A 14494-nucleotide genomic window follows, 5' to 3' on the forward strand; every position below is an offset into this window, starting at 1 on the left:
AAGGGGTCTTTAACCAGTTATTAAAGTCAGGATTAATTTGTAATGGTTCAACTTACTGGCTTTTAAAACCTTTTTAAATTTAAAAAATTTAAGACCCCTAAAAACAATAGTGTAATAATGTATTAGAAGAAATTTTATTTTTTTTTAATTACTATGTTAAGTATAGATATCCATCATTGTGTACTATCTCAGATAAGGATTTGGTGATACAGAATTATCTTCAAATATGTTTTTCCAGTTAAATACTCCGTGAAGCAATGCGTAATGTGTCCTTAAATATTTCTTATTGTTAGGCTTATTTCCTTTTGAAACATGAGATTCTTTTGTTATTAGTCATTTCCTAATAGTTAGAGGAGGGGATCTCTTATTCTTCACTAGAAATCATAGGCATGAGTTAAACTGAAAATAACGTAGCATCACATCAATATTGTTATTCTCAAGGAAGCAGTCTTCCATTGAAGAAAATGATGCTAATTTAAGAGTAGGCTGGTTACTTCCAGTATTGCCTGAAAGCCTCAAATTATAGGTTAAGTTAAATGCAAAAGAAAGTTTTAATAAGTATCTATTTTTAGAAGCCACATAGGTTATGAATACAAGAATTAAGTCTTTAATCGGAAAGTAAAATATCATAAAATCTACACCTATTAATATTGCACACATGTGGCATTTCACTGATCAAAAAGGCCTTCACCAGGGTACAATTGGCCTTTTTCCAAATTGCAAGCTTTTTCTCAGCTTTTTCTTTTTACTCTTTCTTCTTTTGTTGCTACCCAGGGATTTGTGCCTATCGCAGCCTGTATCACATGACCAGTGTCAAGACATCACATGGTCCAAAGTGAATACAAAACCAGCTACCCTAAAAGAGAGATTAAAAATACTGTAAAACAATAAAGACTTTTGTTCAGACTCTAAAAGAATCTATCCTAAGTCGGCTTCATACCATTAGTTTTAACAGCATTTAATGAAGGCACATATTCTCAACTATTTTCCCTAATGGTAAACAGCAGCTATCTATTTTACAGGGATGCTCTGAAATACATGTTTAATCCTTTGCACACAGATTTGCTTTTTGTATTCTAAAAAGTAAATTTATATTAATGTAGAAATATTTAAATTATGGTATGCTTATAATTTATGCAAGCACTATAAAGAATGAGATAGATATTTGGACAGTATGACAAAATAAATCATAGATGACTATGTAATATGAGCTCTCTTATGTTAAAGAAACACATATGTGTCTATAAATACAGTATATACACGTGTGTGATAGACATAGCTATCTATGTGGTCTGGAAAGAGATATGTTAAACTGTAATCATACCTCTGGAGAAAGGAAGTGTGGGGTTGGTGAAAGAGGACTATCTTTGATATTTTACTTGAAAAGAAAATCAAACTTAGGAAATAATAATCTGAGGGGAATTATTTAATTTTTTATTAGGTATTTAAATTAACCTTATGAATGCTATACAGAAGTTAGACTGATATATTAAATAATAGCTTAGCAAAACAATTTCATGGGAGAAATTCAGGAAATAAAAGTTGAAGAATTGGAAATTCAAGTAGGTATAATTTGAAGGGAGAAGAAGGAAGATATGAGGGAAATTAATATTTTTCTTTAGTATAATTGTGGCCTACTTCTACATGAAAAAATGCCAAATATATACTATATTATAATCCTTAATATCTGGCCTTTGTGAGAAAGTGGCAGGGTGGTATTAGATGATGGGATGGATGTTAGTGATGGAGAATTTTAAGTATCTCCTGTTTACAATCAGTTATAATCTAAAATGCTCATTTGTCACACTGCTCATATGTTTTCTGAACATTATGATGTTCATGAATTTTTTTTTTTTCATCTATAGCTGTGGGTGGTTTTTTGTAGCCTGGTCATTTACAGCATATTTAGTAATTTATAAATGGTCTACCCTATTAGGGATGATGAGTTCCAAAATGGCATATATATGCATATATCACTAGTTTACTTTTGGGAAGGAAAATAAGAAAATAGCAAGTTGTTAGAAATGGAAGCTTTCACGTAGTCTCTGGACTTCCCTGATCTTCCTGCTAGTCTTCTGAGTCTCATAATGATTTTTTAATTTTTTGAAAAAAATCATGACTATATGTCTGTCAGCACTATGAGTTCCTCATTGAAACATAATAGCAAGTCAGCCTCTAGGGAGGATTTAAAAGGTAGGACATTTTGTTTACTGTGCTTAGTGTTAATATGATCTATAGGTGTGTTCAGGGAGACTAAAATATGCATGCTGAATAATATCACCTTAAGAAGATTGACTTACGAGTTTGAAATGTGGATTTTTTTTTCAGGACTTGGACTTTAATCTTATAAGCAGTTTAAAATATAGTATTAGAGTAAATTATTTTTATGTTTAAAAAATTTTGTGCTAAACTATTATTTGGCTTGTCTAATGTCATATAATAAGAGGTAACTCTTCCTGGATTATAGGAAGGAACACAGAAGAAGAAGAAGCTATGATGCAGGAATGGTTTATGTTAGTTAATAAGAAAAATGCCTTAATAAGGAGAATGAATCAGCTCTCTCTTCTGTAAGTACTCATGATTATGCTTGCTTTGCATACAACATTGATAAATCTTAGGCTTCTTGTTATTGTCTTCTTTGGGATTTCATGTTTGTTTGGTATTTCCCCTTTCCTTAGAGATTACATGTTTTATAAAAAAATAAAAAATGGTATATGACAATTTTCATCTTATAAGAATTTTTAAATAGAATGATAGACACTGAAAAAAGTATATATAGAAGGCCAAGGAATATAGACAATTATCACCTATACAAAAAAAGGAAGTTTGGTTTATATTGAGGGTTAGAGGAGAAGAAAAATAAAATTCATTTAACAACAAATTCTCAGTTAAATAAAATAACTTAATAAGAACAAAAGTACATTTATAGTCTCAGGTGATGTTAATCTAAATTTTGGGATAAAAGATCAGTTACTAACACAAAAGTGACCTTTTTGTGATTATAAGAATTATAGTAAAATGGAGTCTAGACAGAATGTTAGCATTCCTAGTTTTTAGCATTTTATTTCACTGGAGGACTTAAGCTTGTTCCTTTCTCCTCACTAGCAGTATTCTTCTAGTATGCCACCTAGTGTGGGAATGAGCAGGCTTACGTGGTTTATTTCAGTGAAAAAGTCTAATTTTATAATTTCTGCCATGCCTGAACTTGATAAAAGAGTTATGAAGAAGCACAAAACTTCACAAATCCTGAATTGTGGTCTCTGTATTAAATTTGCACTGCTGGTACTTTCATGTTTCTTGTATTCTTTTCATATGGAGTTTTGGAAAAAAGTGATTATAAATTATGAAAAATATTTTAGAAAATAGACTCATACTTGGCATTTAACACAAGAAGCGAAGAAGAGAGTAATTATCTTCATATTAAAATATACCTATGTGCATTCAAAATTGAAGGAGGAGAATAATAGCACTAGTAAATATTCAACTGAGGAAGGTTTTAGGGTTTGTGTATCATTTGTTTGGAGTGGCTTAAAGTTAAAGAGAAAAGTCAGTTATGAGTCTTAAAATCAATGTAACCTAAAGGTTCTTTTAAGTGTTTAATGATTTAGTAATTAGCATATTGATGAACTTTTGCAACTTGCCCAGGGAAAAAGAACACGATTTAGAACGACGGTATGAGCTGCTCAACCGGGAATTGCGAGCAATGCTAGCCATTGAAGGTAAGAAATGCTTTGGTAGAGTGAAGTATGCAAGGTGTGAGTTGTCAAAGAGATTTAAAGCATATAATACACTTCTGGTCTTACTAGATCTGGTGTAGGAAGCTTCCAAAATTGCAAATAAATGCCTTGGAGGCAGAAAGCAGTATCCATATAAACTTAAGGACCCTAATTCAGATAGATAATCGTTATGTTTGCTATCAATAATAGCACAAAATCATCTTAACTTCTGATTGAGTAAGCATCATGTCCATAAAATGAAAAATATAAGGAGTTGATTGATTTAATTACATTTCACTTAAGTACAATTTTAAGTTGTTTCCACTGGGGAGGTTTGGAAAAGATTTATCATTTTGATTTTTTACATCCAGACTCTAAATTTTACCTTAATATTTAATTGATGTCAACATTGAAATATATCCCTGTTCAGTCTACACAGTTCTTAAGATTCCAACTTCTATTAAGTGAATATCCGGGCAAAGATTGGCATAAGAGGTAAATGAAACACTTTCATGCTTTTCATAAAGCTTTTAAATGAATTATATAGTAACCTATGCATGTTTCATATCAGTAAACATCAGCTAGTTTAACTGGCATTTACTATATATGATTTTTTTAAATTCTTAGGTGTTTTATAATGCTGTTCTCCTTATATCTCTCAGTTGGAAATGTCTTATAGTTCAAAGATGTCTGCTTAAAAGCTAATCCTTTCGGCTCTGTAAAATGGACCTTTTGTCTAATCAATGCAAACTGATTTTCCTATTCTATATTGACCTTTTAACCCATTGACTGTCCATGGTAATTTTGTTCTTCACCTGATAAGGTACCTGATCCATAATAAGTCAATTCTAATTAGTTCAGAAACTGGAAATTTAAGTACATAAGGGAAAGCCAAGTGAAGCCTTATATTCTTAAAATATTTTAATAAATATTGTCATCAAAATGCATGCTGTTTATCTAAATACCATCATACATGTTTGTAGACATTTCATTTTTAATTACTTTTGTATTCATAAACTCATTTAATAAATATCATCATCAACATTTATATATCCTCATTTAGAAATCTGATTTACTTTATTTTAAAAGGCTTCAGTTAGCCAATTCTCTTCAAGTGTCTACCCAGATGTATCAAATTATACCATTGATAATGACTATAAAATTTGTCAAAATTATTCAAGAAGTTCTGTGAAACTTGCCATTGAAATAAAGTACACAGGTATACTAAATGGCATTTTTCCTCTCAATATAGTTTTTGTAGTCATGGTATAGTCTTTAAAAGGGCAAAACAGTTAAAAAGTAGGCACAGCAAATACTATTTATATATTATACGTGTGTGTAATATGTCATGTTTGTATATAATATATGTAATACATATAATTCATCATACAGTTTATTCTTTATATATTCATTGTATACTATACTCAACACAGAATATTCTTTACATTTTTACCTACCCTTTCATGTATAGAAAGATAAACTATCCTCAAAATACAGCTTGATAACTGTTGACTTTTAAGATAGATATTGATTCTAACCCCAAAACCAGTATTATAACCAAATACCCATCTTAGAAGCAGGGTCATGACACATTTAAAAACTCAGTTTCATCACCAATCCTATCCCTATATGCCAGATTTACAACACTAAATATAATCTAATATTTTATCTGCCTGACCTGCTTGCACATACAGAAAAGCAGTAGACAGTGATATATTTGAAGAAAAGGGGAAAAATATTTTTCTTTTTAAAACAGTTTTAATACAGTTGTTAGTGTTTTGTGTTATCATTCTCTTTGTTTTTTAAATACATTGTCCTGTATATGACTGTGCCTTAAATCTCTGGGCCAATTTTCATTGCTGGTTGAGGGAAAAAGGAGACTTGAGAAAAGGAGCAGCCTGTTGATTACAAATAAAGATATTGTCTTAAGAGAGAGGCCTGTCCCACTAGCCTGGGCAGTACATGGGCTGGGGTGTCCCAGAGAGGTGGTGATCATTGTGAAGATCAGCTCTGTGAAGACAGTTTCCTCTGAGTCAACCCTTAGAATGGACACACATTCAGTTCAATAGCCTTTTTGAATATTAAAACACCGCAGGGGAAAAAAAAACAAAAACATGAATAAGCAACACTAGTTGGTTTTGTTTTGCTTTCTTTTGTTTTAAAGTTCATTTCTCTTTTCCCATCTCTCCTACTTAGTAGCCATAAGATGGTTTTAGTAATAAATAAACTAAAATAAATCAGCTGCTGAAACCATTCACCAGGAGAACAGCATAGAATCTTAATAACCATAGCACATTGAAAGAAATATTAATAGCTTGGTTTGAGAGCAAAAAAAAAAAATAATAATTCAATACATTCATTCTTCTGAGAACCTATAATCACTTTGGCCTGTTTTTTACCCTTTTTTCCTGAGGTATTTTTCATAGCAGGAGTTTCACTCTACTGAGCTAAGTTGTAGGATCCCTCAAGCTAACAAACATCTTTTAGATACTTTTCCTATAGTTTTTTTGTTCCAGATTATTTAATGCCCCCTCAGGAAAGATAAATTCATTTCTGCACACATTGGGGTGGGCTTTTAGAAAGTGGTATGTTCATTTTCTGCACAAGAAATGGATCTTCTCTAGGATTTTGTACATCTTGATTTATTCTTGGCTTAGAGTTTGAAGTGGGTGCTCTTCTAAAGGGATTTATGCATAGGTTCACTATTTTTGTAGTTATGGTTTATATGATAAGCTTTTTATATTTAAAATCAATATGTAATCCTGTGGAGGAGCTTATCCCCTAAAACCCCATTTGTAAATCTATTTTAGCTTTGTTACACAGCACAGCCACAGTCTTCCATAGATTGATTAGGTACAGCGGTAGAATCCTATCAAATGGCCTGTTCTGATGATGATGCAAACTCTTTCAGGATTGCTAGTTGACTGGAACTAAAGATAAGACTTGACTGCAATCCCCCAATGTGCTCTTTACAAAACTAGTGTTAATTTTCATCAAAGTGCCAGGCTTATTTATAGTGGCAAGGTTGAAGGTTTACTATGAGAACTTTAGGTCCTTTCTATTAAAGTGTTTATAGGTATTCCTCTTGCCTGTTTTCAAAGTAATTATCAACTTCAGCAAATAAACTGAATCAGGGAGTGAATAATTGGCCCTATATATAAAAAAGAGTTTTTAAAAGTAACAAAACAGCTCAGTGCAGATGGACATAAACAAAATCTCTTTATTTCAACACTTTGGCTCAAATGCAGCATCAAAACTTAATCCTATTTGTTAGGAGAGGATATGGCTTTTGTAGCAAAAGTACACTGGAATCTTTAAATTAATCAGAACCCACATTGTAGTTTGTCCAAGCCAAAGTCAGTGCAGCTAGCTAGCTGTGGCTGGTATTATAGGTGAGTAATTTGTTCTTAAAATGTATAACAGGTAACACGTAACATGTTTTAAAACATAACATTTCTAAGTGAAGCTTTTTAAAACAGGATTTTAAAAAAATTTAGGCTTGAACATGCAAATATGAATCGATCAGTTTTAAATGTGATATTACATTTTTTAAAAAGATAAATGCTAATTTCTCAAATTAGCATTCAAATATATATGTATGTGTATGTATACACATGTATGAGTTTGTATACATACATATTATATAATTTATTCCCATTATGAAACAACAGACCTGAAGTAAAAGTACAGTTTTGCTAATGTAAAATCTATTCACTGCACATTGCTATTTCCACTATAGTTGACTAATATTTTGTAGACAGATATTAATGTAGCACTATAGTGACAGATTTAATATTTTAAAGTCTCTAAATTTTTGCTGGGATATTTTAAATTCTATTGTCATTTAAATTTGACTCTGAAATGATGAAAATTACCTAAATATTCTTAATTTTTAAATGATTTCATTACAGTTATAGAAAATATCATTATTGAGCTAGGGAAAAGTTAAGATATTTTAAATTACTCAGTACTTCAAGGGTTAAAATTTTCTTTAATGTCCTCTTTTATCCATTTAGTTAAAGACCTAATTTTTTCAATATTAATGAAATCATGGTATTTGTAATTACTAATTAAAGCCTTAAAAGTGACTAGTCAAGTTCAGAGAAGGAATAATTAAGAAAATTATATGTGTTGTTAAAATTTATCTTTTCTTAGTTTAATTTGTTTAAATATAATTTTCAGTTTAATTCTATTTTTGAAAATTTTTTATTCATTTGTAAAGCTCTTAGCAAAATGTTTTGGAAGTAAATAATTATAAATCAAAGCTTATAATCAGAATGATTTCTTGAGGTTGGAAAGGGAAAAATTAATATTCATTAAACTAGTAATCTTAATTATAAAATTTAGTTTCAAATCTATTACACATTTAGGTTTCTTCTGAATTAATACTTCTAGAATTATACTTACCTGAAATTAGACTAGATGACTTTTTAAGATCTTTCCAACCTGGAGAGCCTATTAATTTACCTGCTGAATAAGACTGATTTAAGAACAAGAACCAGATTTAAAAATTTTCCAGCATTCCTCTCCTCAGTTGCATTTAAATCCAGAGATACATATATATAGCTGCTCTTCAGTTTTGCTGTTTATTATTTTTAAAATTCTTCTATTCAAAGAAACCCTTTCCAAATAGTTTCTGTATTCATCACCATGCTATAGAATATTTCATTTAAAAAATAAGAACGTAATAGTGATAGGTTATTTAATGTATTTGTGCGATATTTTATATCAAATGTGGATAATTAACATATAGCATGTTTCATATAAATATGATTTATGTGTTAGAGCTTTTAATGAAAGAAATAGTGATAAATTGAGTAAAACATTCTAGCTTTTTGCTGCTTTTCTAACCTTTATTGCATGATGATGCATCTAATTTTTAATTTGTAAATACAAGATAGAATTCCCTCTAGCACCATTTGCTTTCATAAAGCTGCTGAGCAGTTTGCTGTCTTGAATAAATTTTGCTTTGGAGGGGGTCGGGGGGATTTGAACCAGCACATTCTTGTGTGGTTTGTGAAGATTCACATGGTAACCAGCGGTGTGCATTGTTAGGTTTATCTGAATAAGCACCAACCATGTGAGTTTTAACATGATTGCCCAGGGCAATGGAGAGAGAAGAGAGGAACCCGAAAGGATTGCACTTCTCTCTGTTTTGGAAAGTGCATTTGCTGGGGGAGGGGGCTGCAGGAGTCAGTGGCCCTGGTCCTTTTTTTTTTTTTTTTTTTTTTAAGCTGGTGTCCTGTTTCCCTCTAGGTCCTCATTTGTTCTGCTATCTGCCTCATCATCTACTTCTTCTTTTCATTGTTTACCTTCCTAATGAGGGAGGCGGGGTAGACTGGGGGTTGATTGACAGCTACAAGCCCTTACAGTCTGGCCAGAGAGCAGTTGGCTTTGGTTTCAAAAGTGTTTTAAATGTTCGATTTGGTCCTGTTTTTATTAAATGAAACTGCTGCTCATCTTAAGGAAATCATCAGACCAGCGAAGATTAGGAAATATATCACTGGGGTCTAAAACCTTCAAGAAAACGCCCGCCATCCATAGAAAGAGCACTGCCCATCGGGTTTTCCAACCTTTAACATAGGGTTTCAAAAAGAAATATGTAATTTTTCCTTTGCAAAAGTGCTTTGATTTGAAACCACCCAGCAAACGTCTCCAAAAGAAAACTGGCTGTGATGAGATCGAGAGCTGCAGTGTAATATTGCAGAGCAAATTTATTTTTTACTTCAAAGAAAAATGCTAATTAGCCGATTCACTACTTTTAAAGTTATTGTGAAGCATATGGCGCCCAGTGTGAGATACATCCAACTGCTAAAATAGAGCGAAGAGGAAATTAGCGAAGAATGGGCTGTTTGGGGTGAGAGTGGGGGTGGGGGAGGAGGATAGGTTCTCAGGCAGATTCTCTAGCCTTTTCAGAATGATTTTATCGCCCAGCACTGTTTCCCGCCTCCTCATTTACCCACTTCCCCCACTATCAACCCCTGGGCCAACCTCTTCTGGGCCTCTAGCTCCCCTCCCCCACTTTGGCTGGATTCAGGTGCGCACCTCAGGCTAGCCACCAGCTCACACCTGGTTCTGAGCAGGTTCCAACCCTGCCGCAGTCGTCTCCATTCGCAGGAAATATTTAGAAAGTAGAGTTTTAGCGAGGAAACCTTCACCACGACAGCCAAACTCCCAGAAAACACTAGCTAGTGGCTCTATAATGTGGTTTGCCGAGAAATATAAGGAAACTGGAAAAGGCGGGAAGGAGAGGGCAGGGGGCCGGGTGTTTGGAGGCCCTGCCGGTGGGTAACTAGCCTCCCATCTTCTGCAGACTGGCAGAAGACCGAGGCCCAGAAGCGACGTGAGCAGCTTCTGCTAGATGAATTGGTGGCCCTGGTGAACAAGCGCGATGCGCTCGTCAGGGACCTGGACGCACAGGAGAAGCAGTGAGTGGGCAGTGGGGTCGGGTCGAGGCTGGGCCACCTGTCGAGGGGCCGAGAAGTGTGGGGAAAGTTCAATCCAGAGGTCGCAGGAGGGCCAGGACAGCCTCCTGCTGGCCTGCAGCTCCCCATTCCTGCTGGGGATCCAAATACTGGGTGACGGAGGAGTGCTGCTCTGCCCTCCACGTAGAAAAATAATTTTGTTTCCTGTTTGTCCTGTTTGTCTGACATCCAGGGCCGAAGAAGAAGATGAGCATTTGGAGCGAACTCTGGAGCAAAACAAAGGCAAGATGGCCAAGAAAGAGGAGAAATGTGTTCTTCAGTAGCCATCAGATCAGAAAGAATCTCTCCCAACATTTTAGAGTCTTGGTTCCCAGACCAGAAAAAGTCAGACTCATTGTTGATTTAAAACTTTTAACATTTTGTTTGGCTGGATTGTACTACTTTACCACCACCACCTTTTCCCTCCTTCCTTTCCAAATAATATACAGAACTCCAAAACAGCTTTGTTTAAGGATTTTTTGTGAGTTAACAATTTCCTTGAAATCCTGTGAAATAGATTTGCACAGACACCTTGTGAGTGATTGGTATTGGTGGTGTTCAAGAAACTGTTCAAAAAGAACAAAAACACTTCCCTTGTTATTTTCTCTCATTTTTTGATGGGAGGAAAATTTGAAACCTTCTTGGTGGTGGTGGTAATAGCATAATGACAGTGGGAGGGGGGTACAAGGGGATAAGAAAAATGTCATGTTTTCTTTTCCAGTCCTGCCATATGTAACACTTACTCTGTTACCTAAATTTTATAGTTAGATCATATCCAATCTACTTATTAAACTGTGTTCTATTTACCAGTGGAGTTTTTCTGCGGTTGTTTTGCGTTTCACTATAAGGATAATGTAGTTTCTCTCCTCTGCTTTCCTCAGAGGATGGTCCTTTAACATAGCCAGAAACAAGCCCTGTGGTTTGAAGGTGAGCTGTGAGGATGGGACTAATTGATATGCACCAATTTACAAAGACAGTCTTATCATCCGCGAATACACCATCTTTTTCTCTGGATAATTATTTCTTACATCATGCTTGATTCCTACATTTTGTTGGGTCTCAACAGTGGCTCACGAATGCTGTTAATATTTATTCTGTATTGATAAAAAAGTCTGTCTTGCCACTACAAGTAAATCCCCCATTTAATATTTTCTTCTTTAGCATAGCACTGTCATTTTTTTTTGTGAAAATGGTTATGTTTATTTATTACAATACTGAGTCATATATAAATTTTCAATAAAAGCAGAAACTTTCTTACCTTAAACACGGCTGCTACTTTCTTGCAATGAAAACTTGACATTGGTTTGAGTGAAGTTTGTGTATCCATAAGACTTTTCATGTGGAAAATGGTCCTCTGGAACATAGGGCAGGATACTGGGCTGCATTTGAAGCTGAGTAAGTTTACACCATCCCAGAGGGCCCTGCTGACACACGAATGTGAATTGAAAAGTAATTAGTCATATTCTTAAGCAGTATAAACTATCATCTCTTTTGTAAAGGGGTCATCTCTGCTAAAGATTTGAGGAAATTTGTGATTCCACACCAATGAAAAAATACTAATATCTTGCATTTCCACTTTATTACTTTTAATTGTTATAGTTTTGAAGTCATATTAGGGAGAACTGTGTCTTCTGATAACCGGCAAGTTTGTAGGTACTGAAGTAAAAGGAAGAGGGTTATTGCTTGGGGGCGGGGAGAATGTGTGCAGGTATGTATGTATGAAATGAGGGAAAGAGAACTGTTAACAAGAAGTTCTAGACTACAGAAAAAAAAAAAAAAACTGGCGATTCTCTAGTGGTTTCCTTCACTCCCCCATGGGGGTGTCCAAACAAAGAAAGCTTGTTCAACAAGTCCAGAAACTTAGAGAAAACAGTCCACTAGCATTTATACTTTAGCATAGATCATATGTATGTACACACAAATAAATTTCGTTCCAAGTATGCAGCCACCTCCAATTGCCAGTCTTTCAAAATGATTAAAAAAAAAAACTTGATGTGGTAGAATTCCTTCATGATAAGAATTTCTTTTAAGTTATTGAAAAGTTATTTTAAGTAAATTAAGTCGGTATTTGCCCTCTTCATTCGAGCTAGAGAGCAGAGAGAACTGTGAGAGCTGCTGCTCTCTGGGGAACGCTCTCAGAATCCCGTTCTAACCCCGGGAAAACTCAGCAGATGGAAATCTCCCGCCCCAAGCAGCCAGGGGCTTGGGCGACCAACAGCACCCACCCATTTTACGCAAGATTCGAGGAACCTTCACTCCCGAGGGACCTCGCCGAAAAGCAGCTCCTTCGCCCCAAAAGCTTCTCCCAATCGGCCAAGTGATAACCCTTCCCTCGCTCCAGATTGCTAGGATGGTCTGGGGCCGCCGGGCGGCCCCTCTACCTGCCCCTCCAGTTTCAGTCCCGAGCCTCTCGGGGTTTCAATTTGGTCTGCTCGGTGGCGCCCGAACGCCCCGCAGCGGCGGTGGAGCGTGGACCTCGGCGCCTGGCGGGGTCAGGCCCGCGGCAAGGGCGCTGCATCCGGACATCGCTGCGTTGTGCCCAGACGCTGGCTCCCGAGAGCGGGCACAAGCCCAGCACTCCCGGGGGACCCGGAAACTGAAAGCCTGCGCCGCGGGAAAAGAGGCTATGGGTCCGAGGGTCGCAGAGGAGCCGGGGCGTTGGCGGCGGGCTTCCTAGGGCACAGTCCGCGGGCGGGTGCAGAACTTCCTTCCCTGGCCAGATCCCTCGGCCTCGGAGCCAAACCCCTCCCCCTGTCCCAAGTGTCCTCCAGAGCCTGGCCGGGCCTGGAGGTCACCTGGATGCTGGATCCGGGTCTCCGGGCCCAGCTCCCTCGCCCTTTCCCGGCCCGGGGGCCTTGAGCTGGACGGCTTCACCTCCTCCAGTGGTGTCCCCACTTCCCCTCCCCGCGCTGCGGCCGATATTGGAACGGTCGTGGCTTCTGGCCCAGCATTTCCCACCTGGACGTTTGCCTAGCGACGGCCGCCTCAATCCTCTGCGCCGCTTTCAAGAAACTTTGGTCCCAGTCTCTCTCCCTCTCTACTCTCCTCTCTCTCCCCCTCTCCTCTCCCTTTCTTTTCTTAATCCTGGGGTTTTATGGGCTGAGCATTAAGAAAATTCGCCTGCAATTTGGGATTAGATAAATACTCTCATTAGGAAAAAAAAAAAAAAAATGCGTGCTACTTGATACCTCCCAACTTCCCCGAGAATGGTGGCAGCATCTGGAACCGAGAGCGCCGGACTCCCGCGAGGCGTGCCCTGGGGACCGCGCCGGCACATTCCAGAGCGCACGGCTGTCCCACCTCGCTACGCGGGACCCTGGTCGGGTGCTGAGGCTGCAGGCGAAACAGGGCCTGGTGGAGGGAGGAATGCGTGAGGTGGAGGAATGGGGCAAGGGCACGAGCCCCGGCACACAGCGGACTGGCGGGGACTAGGGCAGCGCCGGGCTATAGACGCGGACGCCGGCGAAGCGCACCCCGGGACGTCCGCATATTATTTTCCCCAAAAGTAGTGCGCTCCAGCCGGCGCCTTTCCTCGGAACCCAAGGCGGGGGTATATTTCGTTGCTTTCTTTAAACTTCAGCACGATCACAGTGGCTCGGAGCCGCGGGCGGCTGACTGCGGGCCTGACGGGCTACTCCTGGTAGGGGCCTGCGCGAGCCTAAGGTGTGTCCCCGCCTGGGTTAGCGCTGCGCTATGCGTTGTTTCTTTTCCTCTTAAAGCTTCTTTCTCACTCACTCTTTCCCTCCTTCTCTCTCTCATTTGTTTCCCATTTCTCTCGTTCTTTTATTCAGCTTTCTCTTTTTATCTCCCTTTTGTGAATGGGCCGTGGTTTCTTTGTTCTGGAGAGAAGCGCCGGTGTCGCTGACTTTTGTGAACCAGAGAAGGATCTTGTAAAACCTCCTTTTCTCTTTCGTATGCCCCCACTCCCACCCCTCCTCCCCTGCCCCTTTGATTAGATGTTCCCTCATCGTCAAAAAAAAAAAAAAAAAAAAAATGTAATTTCGTTGGTCTGGCGGCCACTTTCTTTGAACATTAGCTCGCTTTCAGCTCCAACTTCAATTAGAAGGAGTTGATTTTGAGAGATCAACAAAAGAACCGACCAAAGCCTTATTAAAGGTCCTAAGAAGATCTCCCAGGCCCTTTGAGAAGCAGTTAAGGAAACAGTGTGCCCTCCATCATATTCTGTTACCGTATTTTATTCGGACTCCAAAGGAAAGTGTCGCTTGGGGGAGGGGAAAGCACTTTGATGAGCGGCGGCCGCGGCCCCTTTTCACTCAGCGGGCTCCCCCTTCCTTCTCCTCCTTCTCGCCCAGC

At 37.7% G+C, this 14494-nt stretch overlaps 1 protein-coding gene and 1 long non-coding RNA gene across 10 annotated transcripts in view; one reads left to right on the forward strand and one right to left on the reverse strand.

Moving 5' to 3' along the window:
* Positions 1-11444, forward strand: part of EHBP1 (EH domain binding protein 1) — a 369328-nt gene extending 357884 nt beyond the window's left edge. For all 9 annotated transcript variants that reach the window (XM_012477186.2, XM_012477187.2, XM_064364167.1 and 6 more), the window contains 4 exons: positions 2468-2567; positions 3646-3719; positions 10030-10144; positions 10374-11444. In XM_012477186.2, coding sequence (XP_012332609.1) covers positions 2468-2567; positions 3646-3719; positions 10030-10144; positions 10374-10464 — 380 coding nt within the window. In that variant the 3' untranslated portion in view covers positions 10465-11444. The remainder of the gene's footprint in view (positions 1-2467; positions 2568-3645; positions 3720-10029; positions 10145-10373) is intronic.
* LOC135269693 (uncharacterized) lies at positions 11355-12472 on the reverse strand. The gene is made up of 2 exons (XR_010337944.1): positions 12406-12472; positions 11355-11601 (listed from the first exon to the last, which is right to left on the reverse strand). It is a non-coding gene; the product is annotated as an uncharacterized LOC135269693 (long non-coding RNA).
* Positions 12473-14494: the final 2022 nt, after the last annotated feature.

The sequence above is a fragment of the Aotus nancymaae genome, unplaced genomic scaffold (assembly GCF_030222135.1).
Source record: "Aotus nancymaae isolate 86718 unplaced genomic scaffold, 86718_ANA_hifiasm-v0.15.2.pri h1tg000057l, whole genome shotgun sequence".
Classification (NCBI taxonomy): domain Eukaryota; kingdom Metazoa; phylum Chordata; class Mammalia; order Primates; family Aotidae; genus Aotus; species Aotus nancymaae.